At 42.3% G+C, this 12,540-nt stretch overlaps 1 protein-coding gene across 6 annotated transcripts in view; it reads right to left on the bottom strand.

The window, feature by feature from the left end:
• Nucleotides 1-10,667, bottom strand: part of PRC1 (protein regulator of cytokinesis 1) — a 137,442-nt gene extending 126,775 nt beyond the window's left edge. For 2 of the 6 annotated variants that reach the window (XM_033921026.1, XM_033921029.1), the window contains exon 1: nucleotides 10,511-10,661. In XM_033921026.1, coding sequence (XP_033776917.1) covers nucleotides 10,511-10,521 — 11 coding nt within the window. In that variant the 5' untranslated portion in view covers nucleotides 10,522-10,661. Of the gene's footprint in view, nucleotides 1-10,510 lie in introns of all 6 variants that reach the window. The other 4 variants (XR_004537025.1, XR_004537026.1, XM_033921030.1 and 1 more) reach the window with 4 other exon arrangements.
• Between the last annotated feature and the right edge of the window lie 1,873 nt (nucleotides 10,668-12,540).

Raw genomic sequence — 12,540 nt, 5'->3', positions numbered from 1 at the left:
TGTTGAGGAAGGTGAGATCCTGCTTTCATCATTCCCACTTTACCGTCCTCGTTCAATCTACTATCCTCTCTAGACTGGATTACTGCAATTCCATCTATATAAGCCTTACTAAGAAAAACCTTCATAGACTAAAGCTAATTCAGAACGCCGCGGCTAAGCTTATTTTTGCAAAAAGCAAGTTTGATCATGTCTCCCCACTCTTCTCCAAGCTTCACTGGCTCCCAGTATACTCCAGAGTCCTCTTTAAATGTGCCTGCTTAGCCTTCAAGATCCTACATGGCATCCTTCCTCCCGTTATCCCACTCTTTTTTTTTTTTTAGTCAAGGTTTGTTTATTGAAAAATTTTTAAACAAGTACACTCAGATGATTGAAAAATAAGAGTTAAACAAAGCATGTATTGAGATATGTATATGCACAAACAAGAGGTTATATGATTCCATCAACAGAAGGAATGTAGACAAAACAATTGTATAACTCACAACCTATAAACCATAAATACTACAACTAAGCAGCATAAATCAAAGGAAATATCAGGGAAGGAGAAAGACAAAGTATAAGGCGGATAGAAGGGTCAAGAAGGAGAGACATGAAGAAAAAGGTGTAATGTGTTCCATCTGATTTTGAAGCGAGAGAATCTATTGGTGGATTTAGCTAGGTAGGCTTCAGTACAGTAAGTAAGACAAACTGAGTTCCACCAGTGTGAATGGGAGGCCAAAGTAAGATTTTTCCAGGAGCTAAGGAGAATCTTGAGAGCTAAAGAGAGTAATATATCTAACAAATAGGCATCATCTTCAGGAAGTGGAGGTTCAAATGCCGAGGATTTCAAAAGCAGCATTTGGTAAGTGAGAGTTATATTAAGATGAAAAATTGAACGTATAGTGTCCCAAGTCTCATTCCAAGAGGAGCGTATCGCTGAGCAAGTGAATAGGAGGTGTTTCAGAGATCCCTCCTCCTAGTGACATGTCCAGCAATTCTTTGAATAAGAGGGATTTATGTGATGTGATTTGATGGGAGTCCATGGGGCTCTATGCAGGAGGAAAAACATGCTTTGAAGAAATGCCGCCGATCTGGAGGTGTGAAAAGTAGAGTGGAAGACGTGGGACCACGTGTCCTCAGTGATGGTAATTTCCAGTTCCCGTTCCCACGTTTTCAAGAGGGGGGTGGTTGGATTGGGAAGATAAGACTTGAGGAGTTTGTAGAAGCGCGAGGCAGTGTGTCCTAGATTTAGGAGTTGGTTGGAGAGAGTGTATAGGGTAGGAATAGAATTGGAGACAGATGTGTGAAAACCTGACCGTCTAATAGAAGAGCGTAGCTGCAACCAGTGATAGAATTGGGCGCTCGAAAGAGAAAAAGATGTCATCAGCTCATCAAAAGTGAGCCATGAACCATCAGAGTGGCAAATGGATCCTATAGACCAGATGTTCTTAGTGAACCAGGTAGGCCATGCAATGGGTTTTTTATTTATCAAAAACTGACGATTATTCCAAATAGGGCAGTAGGTAGAGCTACACCACGGGACATCCAGTTGATGATCAAGCTCCATGAGAAGTTTATAAGTGGTTGAAATAATGGAATTGTGAGGGAGAGTCCTAAGTAAGGAAGTACCTAAGATTCTCAGCAATGGGTAAGGGTGCATAAGTGCTATTTCTAGGGAGAGCCAATTAGGAATATCAGAGGAGTCTGAGGAGGAGAGCCACAACGCACCCTGTCTCAAAAGGAAAGCCTTATGATAACAGCGAAGATCAGGGAAGTTAACCCCTCCGGATTGTTTGGAGGCTTTCAATTTTGAGAGGGAGATGCGATGTGGTTTATTGTTCCAGAGAAAGCGTAGCATAAGGCTCTCCAGTTGTTTGTAGAGAGAGAGAGAGGGAACATGAGGGGGTACATGGTGAAAATGTAAGTGATTTTTGGAACTATCATCATTTTTAATGTGTCCAGTCTCCCCCACCAAGAGAGATGTAACGGAGACCAGGAGGATAGAGCGTCTTTAACTTGAGAAAGGAGTCTACCTGAAATAGCTTGAGTAGAGGAGGCGATATCTTTATGAAATGGGAGGCCTAGATACTTTATACCAGAAGAGACCCAAGTGAATGGGCAGGATGTAATGGAAAAGGGAGCACATGAGTCATTAAGAGACATTATCTCTGACTTGTCCCAGTTGATTTTGTATCCAGACATGGTAGAAAAGAAAGAGATAAGTTGAACCAAGGAGGGTAGGAAGAGTGCGGGTCAGTTAAATACAAAAGAACGTCGTCAGCATAGGCCGAGACTTTAAATTCCACATGGGCGATCGTGATACCTTTAACAAGTGAAGATTTACGGATGGCTGCAAGGAGGGGTTCTAAAGCAAGGTTAAATAATAAAGGGGACATAGGGCAGCCTTGTCTGGTCCCACGGTGTAGTTGAAAAGGAGTCGAGGTGTCATCATTAACAATCAGCTTAGCCATGGGGCGATGGTATAGTAGAGAAATCATATGGATGAACGGGGGAGGAAGGCCAAAATGAGATAATACACAAAAAAGGTATTTCCATTCCACTCTGTCAAAGGCCTTCTCCGCATCTAGGGAGACTATTACCGAAGATTGAGCATCGGACAGAGTGGAATGGAGAACATGACATAAAAGTCTGGTATTGTCAGTACCATATCTGTCCTTCATAAAGCCCACCTGGTCCCTATGGATCAAGGTGGGTATAACTTTTTCTAAGCGTAACACTAAGAGTTTTGCAAATATTTTATAGTCCAAGTTTAGAAGCGATATTGGACGGTAGTTCTTCACCAGTTGAGGATCGCGGATTGGTTTTGGTATAACAATGATGTTTGCTTCTAAAAATCGGTGTAAGCTGTCAGGAGAGTCAATAAGACGTTGGAAGTAGGTAAGCAGGTGTGGGGTCAGACATGAGGAAAAAGACTTGTAGAATTCAGGAGTAAGTCCATCAGGACCTGGTGCTTTAGCTGAAGGTAGTAGAGAGATGGCTTTGGTAATTTCTTCTGGAGAGAGAGGTAGACTCAGGGATTGCTGTTGAGTGATAGTGAGGGAAGGTAGGTCGAGAGATTGGAGAAAATCCTTGATACAAAGTTCAGTGGAAGAAGATTCAGAGGAATATAAATTTTCATAGAAGACTCGGAAGTCTTCCAAGATGTCCTTGGTGGCAGTATGAAGGTGGCCTGATGCATTCTTGATGTGAGTAATACGTTGTTTGGTACGTCTTCCATTTAAATAAGTAGCTAGGAGATGGCCAGACTTGTTAGAAGATATATAATATGTTACAGAGCGCCTGAATATTGATGCAGAGGCAAGTGAGCTAAATATTTTGTTATACTGAAATTTCAGTTGTTGTAGTTTCTTATAAGTGGATGGGTCAAAGCGATGGTATAGCTGGGTCTCATAGTTATGAATGTCAGTTTCAAGTTGAAGTAGAGTCGATTTTCTTCGTTTGAGACGGGCAGCTGCAAAGCTGATCGATTCACCTCTGAACCAGGCTTTATAGGATTCCCATACAGTAGAAAAATCAGGAACTGAAGGGATGTTATTAAGAAAAAAGGTTTGAGACTCGTGTTTGATATGAGATAGAAAGGAGTCGTCTTGTAAGAGGAAATTATTCAGTCTCCATTGTCTTGGTTTGATTATATGAGTCCAGTTTAAAGTACATGAAACAGCAGCATGGTCTGAGATGGTGATGTCGTGGATTTTCGCAGAGTTGGTTATACTGACAATGTCTTTAGAGCCCATAATATAGTCAATCCGGGAAAATGATTGATGGGGTGCAGAATAGAACGTGAAATCCTTGGAGGTGGGGTGAAGTATTCTCCATATGTCCGACCAACCGTAAGTTGACATTAGTTGGGTGACCACAGACCTGACTTTAAGTTTGGAGGGGCGGCATAAAGAGGATCTGTCTATGAAGGGGTCTAAGGGAAAGTTGAAATCCCCAGCAACTATGGTGTTCGTGGTCAGGGAAGAGTTGCAGATGGTGTGGAAAGAGTGGAAAAAGGAAGGATCATCAGCATTCGGAGCATAAATGTTGAGAAGCTTTATAGGCTGACCAAGTCAATCCAAGAGAGACCATCGACCTTCAGAGTCGAATTTGTGAGAAGAAAGTTGAAAGTTAAGGGATTTACTAATCAGAGTTATAACACCATTTTTCTTCCCTGAGGCTGGAGCGGCGAAGCAGTGTTGAATCCAGCCACCAGTTAGTTTTCGAGCTTCTCCCAAATCAAGATGAGATTCTTGAATCAGACAAATATCCGCTCCAAGGTGCTTGAAATAGTGGAGTATTTTCTTCCTTTTGATAGGACTAGAGATACCCTTAACGTTAAGGGATACAATGGTTATATGAACCATGAGTAAACACTAGAGAGTAAATCAAGGAACTCAGTAAGTGTAAGTGCAGGTGTCGAGGCATATCCAGATGAGGGGGAAAAATGATTCACGCACTCCAGGGAAGGAATAGAAAAAAGAAAGGAAGTCCAACTGAAAAGTAAACGGTTGATTATGCTGCATTTAATCAGGAGCAGGAAACAAACGAAGATCCAAAAATGGGATCGCATGCTGTCAAGAAGCACTCGGAGAGTTCACTCCCAGCCCAAGTGAGCATATATGAACTGGGCCTCAATAATAGTAGGTCAAACAGGTGTAGAAAAATCAGGTCATGTCGCTGACGTTGTCATCAAGGAATTTCTAAAGTTCCAGTGGATCATCAAAAGTTTTTGTAGTATTGCGGTAGGTTAATCTCAGTCTGGCGTGGTAAAACAACCCATACTGCGCTCCAATGCTCTTGAGACGTGGCCGCATGGAAAGAAAGGTTTTGCGCTTTTGAGCTGAAATTTTAGATAAGTCAGGAACTAATAAGATCCTTTTGCCCTCCACAGCTAGTGTCTGGATGGTTTTTGTGGTCTGAAGTATCTGAAGCGTCTGTTGGTAGCGAAGTATTTTTAGAACTATAGGTCTAGGCGGTCTGGTGGGAGACGGAGGGCCAGAGGGCACGCGGTGGGCGTGTTCTATTTCCAGCGGGGGGGGGGGGGGTTAAATTGAATTTTCAAGATGTTAGGAATAAAAGTATGTAGAAAGTCCAGGATATTTTTACCTTCTGTATGTTCTGGAAGGCCTATCAGACGCACGTTGTTCTGGCGCATACGATTGGAGATGTCTTCCAGATCATTTTGCAGCAGGGTGAGTTTTCGGAGATCTCTCTGTATTTCCAAGTGCTGGGAATCATGGGCTGCTAACCGTTCCTCAGTAAGGTCAATTCTGGCATTATGCTGTTTTAATTGGCCCATGATGTTACCGATTTCGTTCTTGATGTCAGCAGTGGCAGCCAGGTTTTCCTGCATGAGGCCGCGGAGGATTTGTAAGTCAGCTGTTATAGAAGCAGCGTGCTCTGCTGGGTCGGACGAGCAGGCCTTAATCGGGGACGGCGGTTCGTGCTTCGATCTTTTGGACGCGTTGTGTGCAGCGGGTGTGCCTGCAGAAGCGGCGGTTTCGGCTTTAGCCGACTTGGTAGACATTCCGGTTGTTAGGGAAAGGGACACTGACCTGAAAAAAGTGTAATTGAGGCAGTTGTGAATATTTGATGCGGCGGGCTGTAGCGGAGCAAAATCGCTAAGCAGCCATCTTGAAAATAGGCAATTGACGCCCACCGTTATCCCACTCTTTTGGAATTCCTCAAAACCACACTCCACCAGACCCTCCCAAAAACTGAAACTATCATTCCCCTCTATAAAAGGTATATCCCGCGCAGGAAAACTTGGAACATCTCTCCCCTTTAGAACCACAGAACTCTGGAACAACCTCTCATCCCCACTCAGAAACTCAAGCTCCTTCCAATCCCTCCGCAAACACTTGAAAACGTGGCTCTTTGCAAAAATCTAATCACCTCCCATTCTCCAGTATTCTGTCCCTCTCTTTCCTCTTAGTCCTTCTCCTTTATCCCTTATTGTAGTTCCTTTCCTCTTAACTCTGTAAACCGTGCCGAGCTCTGTGCTTGCGGAGATGGCGCGGTATACAAACCTAAGGTTTAGTTTAGTTTACATTTTTTTTAATTAAACAATTTCAGGTGAAATACAAAATAAGAGGGTAATAAACCAAAAGAGCCTTATAACAAATACACCCAAACTTAAAAAATACTCTGGCCTCAAAAGGAAGCCAATGTAGTCTGACGTAAAAAGGACTGACATGATCATACTTCTTAAGACCAAAGATCAAACGTACTGCAGCATTCTGAACTAGTCGAAGTCTTAATAAAGTCTTTTTTGGTAGCCCCAAATAAACAATATTACAGTAATCCAAGGTAGACAGTACAGTAGACTGGACCAAGAACGAGAAGGACTCTATATCAGAGGTGTCCAACCTTATGGCTTCCCTGGGCTGCATTGGTCCCCAAAAAAATGTTTCTGGGGCCGTACAAATGCGCAAACACTGCAGCAAGACGGAGGAGGGAGCCAGCAAGACGGTAAACACTCGGGGGCAGCAGCGGAAAACACTGCATCACCCTCGACCTGGGCCACATGCGGTTCTTGGGCCGCAGGTTGGACCCCCCCTGCTCTATATCAAATTATTTCTTAATGGTCCTCAATTTCCACAATATTGCATAACATTTTTTAATTAACAAATCTGTATGCTTCCTAAAAGTTAAACTACGATCCAGACAGAGCTATTCCCAGAATTTTCAAATTTGGCACTATCTCAAAACTTTGACCTTTCTGGATTTTTTCATTAGGGCTAGCTAAAAAAAAAAAAAAAAAATCTGTTTGAAATTCGAGCAATCAATTCATTTGAGACCTTACAAGGTAACAATATGGTAATATCATCTGCGTATATGTAAAACATCACATTTAAACTTTGAAGTAAATATTCCAAGGAAACTAAATACAGTATATGTTAAATAATGTTGGAGATAAAGAAGAACCCTGTGGAACTCCACACAAGTTTTTCCATGAAAAAAAATATTTGTCTTCAGTAAACACTTCGTATGTTCTATGTTTCAAGAACCCACTAAACCAATTTTGTACATTGCCCGATTCCAATTGACTCCAAGTAGCTCAACAGTAGATCATGATCCACCAGATCATAATCACAAAAGTAAAATAAAACCGTTTCTTAATCATATGTTTCTTTAGCTATAAATTACAATATTACTATTAAGACTTAGCCGAAAGGAAAGATTTATAAACTATTAAGAGTTTGACCTCATGCAAAATTGTAATTTCTTTAATAAGACATTAACGATTTTTTCCGAGGCCCTCCAAGTACCTAGAAATCCAAAATGTGGCCCTGCAAAGGGCTTGAGTTGGAGACCACTGGACTAGATGGACTGAGATGGTCAGTAGTCACCGCCCTCCTCAAAGTAGGGGCTATATAACCCAGTTGAACAGTAAAAGATATGCTGGCACCGACGAGAATAGACCCAAGCTTCAGAGAAAATGAGGAGAGAAAACGGTAAGGTGACTCCCCAGATTCATTCATTCAATTTTTTCTATACCATTTCCCCAGGGGAGCTCAGAACAGTTTACATGCATTTATTCAGGTACTCAAGCATTTTTCCATGCCTTGTCCCGGCGGGCTCACAATCTATCTAATGTACCTGGGGCAATGGGGGGATTAAGTGACTTGCCCAGGGTCACAAGGAGCAGCGTGGGTTGGAATCCACAACCTCAGGGTGCTGAGGCTGTAGCTTTAACCACTGCACCACACTTTCACAGACAACAGACTCAAAAAGAAGAGAGAAAGATGAGACCAAGAAGGTGCAGAAAGAATAGACGTAGCCCAACTGCTACAGAAAGAAATAGACAGTATCACTATCTAAGTTTCCCCTTCTTTGGCAGAAAGCCCTAGTTCAGGCCAGGCTCATTACTCTTGCGACAGCCCCACGGAAGTTGTCCAAAGTGATGGCACTGGTGGTGGCTTCTTCTGGATAGAAGAGAATACAGGTATTCCCCTACTAAGACACCAGGACACGTTAGTGTCAACTCACAAGAGAGTCATCAGGTAACCCAAAGAGTGATTTCTCCACTCCAATCCTAGGTCCTATTCAACGCTACGTACAAAATTTAAACCAGGGAATGACTAACAGTATTGGGGGAAATAAAAGACTGTAACCTGGAAATGTAGCCCTTGAAAGTAGCCAGAGCTCCAATATTGTTCCAAACCAAATATGCACAGCCAGACCTGCAAACAGTCCATAGTGGCTGCCTCCCGATCTGTCCGTCCCTAGGAATCGCACGCCTGCACAATGACAGGACAAATGACATCGTACATGCATCCACTTCAATTCACCACTGCCTGCCTGCACAGCAGTCATTCCAGGAAAATGCAAACATGAGATATCAAGAAAAGCCCCTTGTTACCCGAAAAGGGATAAACGAGGCACCCCCTACATCGCCAGCAATCACTATCTTTTCTGTCCTCCCCATTCCCAAAGGCAGGGGTGTCAAATTCAACTACATAAGGGACCGAAATCTACAACATAGGCTAAGTTGCAGGCCAAATTTTTTTATTAGGATACTTAGGGGTCCTTTTATCAAGGTACTCTAACTGATTTAGCGAGTGCTAAATGCGCACCTTAATAAAAGGACCCCTTAATCTTAGCAGAAGTATAGGGTTACAACCTCTCCAACCCCATGCCGGCTCTGTAATGTACACTTCTCCCTCTGGATTCGCGGGGGATAGGGGCAGAGCCGGACCACGAATGGCGAAAAACCGCAAATATCCGGCTGTGACCCACCCCCGCCTTACCTGGTGGTCTAGCAGGCTTTCGGGCAGGAGCGATCTTCCTACGCTCCTGCCCCGTGCAGATCGCCATTAAGAAATGGCTGCTGTGAGCTCCCGTAGTCTCGAGAACTCCCTACAGCTATTTCCTAATGGCGATCTGCACGAGGCAGGAGCGTAGGAAGATCGCTCCTGCCCCGAAAGCCCACACGATGTTTTTATTTTTTTCTTTTCCCCCCCCTCCCCCAAAAATCACGAATATGTGAAATCGTGATTACCGAAACCGTGAATGGGGAGGGGGAAGTGTAAACAAAATAAATAAAAAAGAGTTTTCCTCTCTCTTTTAGGTCCTAGTTCACACGTATTGTATCGATTACGTTCACATTCTCACACACCCAAGCATTCCTCTTCACCTGTGATCGGCAATCAGAAACTTCTCCCTTGTCCAGCATGTTTCTCCCTCTACTCCCCGTCCACAGTCCTGGGCTTATCCTCCAGGCAGCTCTCAAACAATCTTGACATGTGTTACACAAAAAGCGACTATGCTTTTGTTATTTTAACATGCAGAAGTTTTATTAAATTTAAATATGTATAGAAATTGTATTTGTTTTGTAGAGTACTGTGTCAATGTATTGTAAACCACTTTTGGTAAATCCCAATAAATAACTCCCCCCAGGAAAAACTCTCATTGTTGTATTATATGGCACTGCTCCAGACAAACAGCATAAACTGTAGGATACCTACAGGTCCTGCAAGGCAGACTAGCACAGTTCATACAATATAAATCAGAGCTATATCGAGCACAAGAAAGATAAGACAAACTGTCTACTGTCAAACTTTCTTACTACCAGAAAAAGTGTATCAAGGGCTTTGTTTATAAATGCTAAAAATTCAATATACAGGCAGGTTTTGCAAATATTGTGTAATGATGTGTTTTTTATGCATTCCACCAGAGGTCATTAAAGAAAACAGTAAGTTAACTTTAATTGACTAACCAAAATTCAGCTCAAGATAAAAGTTTATGTAATGAAAAGCAAGATGTCAGCTTCCGTCAATAACTATATTACAGTGTCCTGCAAACTTTCTCGAGCCGCACCACACTAAAGGTATTGGCATTGGCTCGAGGCACATGGAGGTGTGCGGATATTGCCATGATGACATCACACGCATGTGTGACATCATCATGTTGACGCCAGGGGGTGGGGGTGCCCACTGATTGCCTACAGAAAGAGGCATATCCTGTAGGCACAAAGTTTGCCATACACTGCTACATTAGCTAGTCACTGACAGGAAACTTTGAGCCCCACTAAGGACATAGAAAATACCTGCATTTAAAAACTTTTGCTTAAATTCTACATTTCTTTAGAAAAAAAAACAAACAAACAAACAGGGATCAAAAATGTTAAGGGTGAAAGTCAGAAGAGAGTCCAAAATATCTATAAGAGAAACTGACTTGAATGAAAAAGAGTCTACAGAGGGTGATCGGTGCATATTTAAAGCGCTTGACATATGCACCGATCACCCTCTGGTTTTTTCATATTATGAATCTCCAAAAGGTGGTGAAAAAAACACCTTTGCATAGAGAGTTCACCTTGCAGTCATTGCAACCCGATAGAGATGAGACCATCCTCTAGAGACTATTTTCCATTCAAGTCAGCCAATTCTACATTTGGCATCCAACCTAAGAGAGTTTGGACCATGTCATCCCTAGTTAGAGATGGAAACCAGGTGGCACAGCCCATCACCCCCAACTGAGAGACTAAACAACTGCAAAGTCCGTTCCAAGACTATTCATTCGCCTCTACCTTTTCCTCATATTGTCCGCTTAAGCCAACAGCCGAGCTCGGGGTTTCTCTCTCCACGCCGACACTCCCTCGGCTCGCGCCACACGACCGTTGGACGCCGTCGGTTCAAACTCGGCGGCGCAGGAGCAAGCCGCTGCCCGATTGGTCGGCGTCGTGACGTCACCGCGCCGGTCGCGCTATCTGCGCAGGCGCAGGGCCCGGCCGCCGTTGGAAATTAACGCTAGGGCGATTCCGTTGCTGTGTGGAGAAAAACAACAAAAAAAAAAGAAGTCCCGAAGGAATTTTCAGTTGTTTACACTTGTTGTAAGAAGAAAAAAATGAAGAAATATTTTTAATAAAAATAACAAGTCCCAAAGGAAATGGACAATTCACGTGCAGAGTTTTCGCTTGCTCCGGCCATTTGGAGCTCAGACTTCGGGAAACAGCTTTTGACCCGAGTTGGTTTTAAATCGAAAAAGAGTTTAAGCGTCTAGGGAGAGTCGGCAGAGGTGATGGGGGACAGGATGCCTGGAGGGCTTTTTAGGGATACACCGAGACCCAGAACAAAGCCAACACATTTCTAAACATAGAGGGCAGAAGAAGAAGAAGAATGTATTTTCTTGTATACCGCCCCAACAGCAGTTCACAACAGAAAAACTTCAGCAAAACTTAACAGTATTAACTGATATACAATTTCAATGCATTGCTATCAATGAAAAACATAGGTTAAAAATGATTAAAAATTAAAAACACCATCATAACTATCAGCATTCTTGTTTATCAAATAAGTAAGATACTCCAATGTCCTGTCCAAAAAAGTCTTATAAGGGGTAGGGAATTTCCGGTACATTTTATTGAATAAAAAAATTTCAAGCAAGATACCAGATAAGAGGGTAATAATGCAAAAAGTCAGTGTTTGCCCTTACTGCCTTCTACTGAATCCTGGTATTATACCTACTGTAAATATCGATGTTTCAGGCTATACTTCAACATTTATAGATCAAAGACCACCTGGGGGGGGGGGAGCGCACCAGAGCTGGAAAATGTACACAGGACCAAAAATATTAGTTTTGCTTGGTCAGATCACAGGAGTATCTAGTCCAGTATCCCATCTTCATGGTAGTCAATGCAGGTCACAAATACCTGGCAAAACCCAAATAGCAGAATATAGACTTTTCCTACAGGAAGTTGTCCAAACCTTTTTTAAAACCGGCTGTACTCGTACCACATCCTCTGGCAATGCATTCCAGAGCTTTAACTATTCTCAGAGTGAAAAATAGTTCCTCGTATTGGTTTTACATTTTCCTATAACTTCCTCGAGTGTCCCCTGCACATAAGACATACCTATACATCTTGACAGACAAGCTCAATATGTTTAAAATTGGTCTAATAAAAATATAAATGGGGATAAAGACCATCACAGGCTCACTTCTATGACAGCATGCTCCTGGAGTCAGAAAAAAAATAGCACTTTGTGTGAAACATTACAGCCAATTATGAGAGCTAAAATACAAACTTCAGCATCAAAATTCATATTAATCTGTCAGTTTTATAAAAGATACCAAAGAAAAGGAATAAACTGTCCATAGCAGGTTATTTGGTTTCAATGTTAGTTCTTGACCTGTCCCGTGTATTTAAGTAATTGACTGTCATTGGATTTGAGGAAACAAAAGTAAACATACAAATCTAAAAACCATTCATGATGGCTTCTACTTATCTATAAAGAGATTATGTCCTTACCTTGATAATATCTTTTCTAGTAGATAGCTGAGACATTCTAAATGTGGGTTATCTCCTAATGGCCACACACTGGGAGATAGCCCACATATCTAGAATGTCTCACCTATTACATTGGAAAGTCAGTTAGCAGAATTGCTTAGCTGTAGTGGGAGTTCTCTAGAGACAGCATTATAATACAGATATATCGCTGGTGATATCCCCAGATAATCCCTAGGTCAGAATTGTCTTCTCAAAGCCCAGAAACCTCTAAGGGTCTAAATTTCCCCTCAGTCCATATGAAATTAAGTAATTCATGACTATCACCCTGAACT

The sequence above is a fragment of the Geotrypetes seraphini genome, chromosome 14, assembly GCF_902459505.1.
Source record: "Geotrypetes seraphini chromosome 14, aGeoSer1.1, whole genome shotgun sequence".
Lineage (NCBI taxonomy): Eukaryota > Metazoa > Chordata > Amphibia > Gymnophiona > Dermophiidae > Geotrypetes > Geotrypetes seraphini.
The sequence above is the reverse complement of the archived record's forward strand: the minus strand, read 5'-3'. Positions and strand labels throughout refer to the sequence as shown.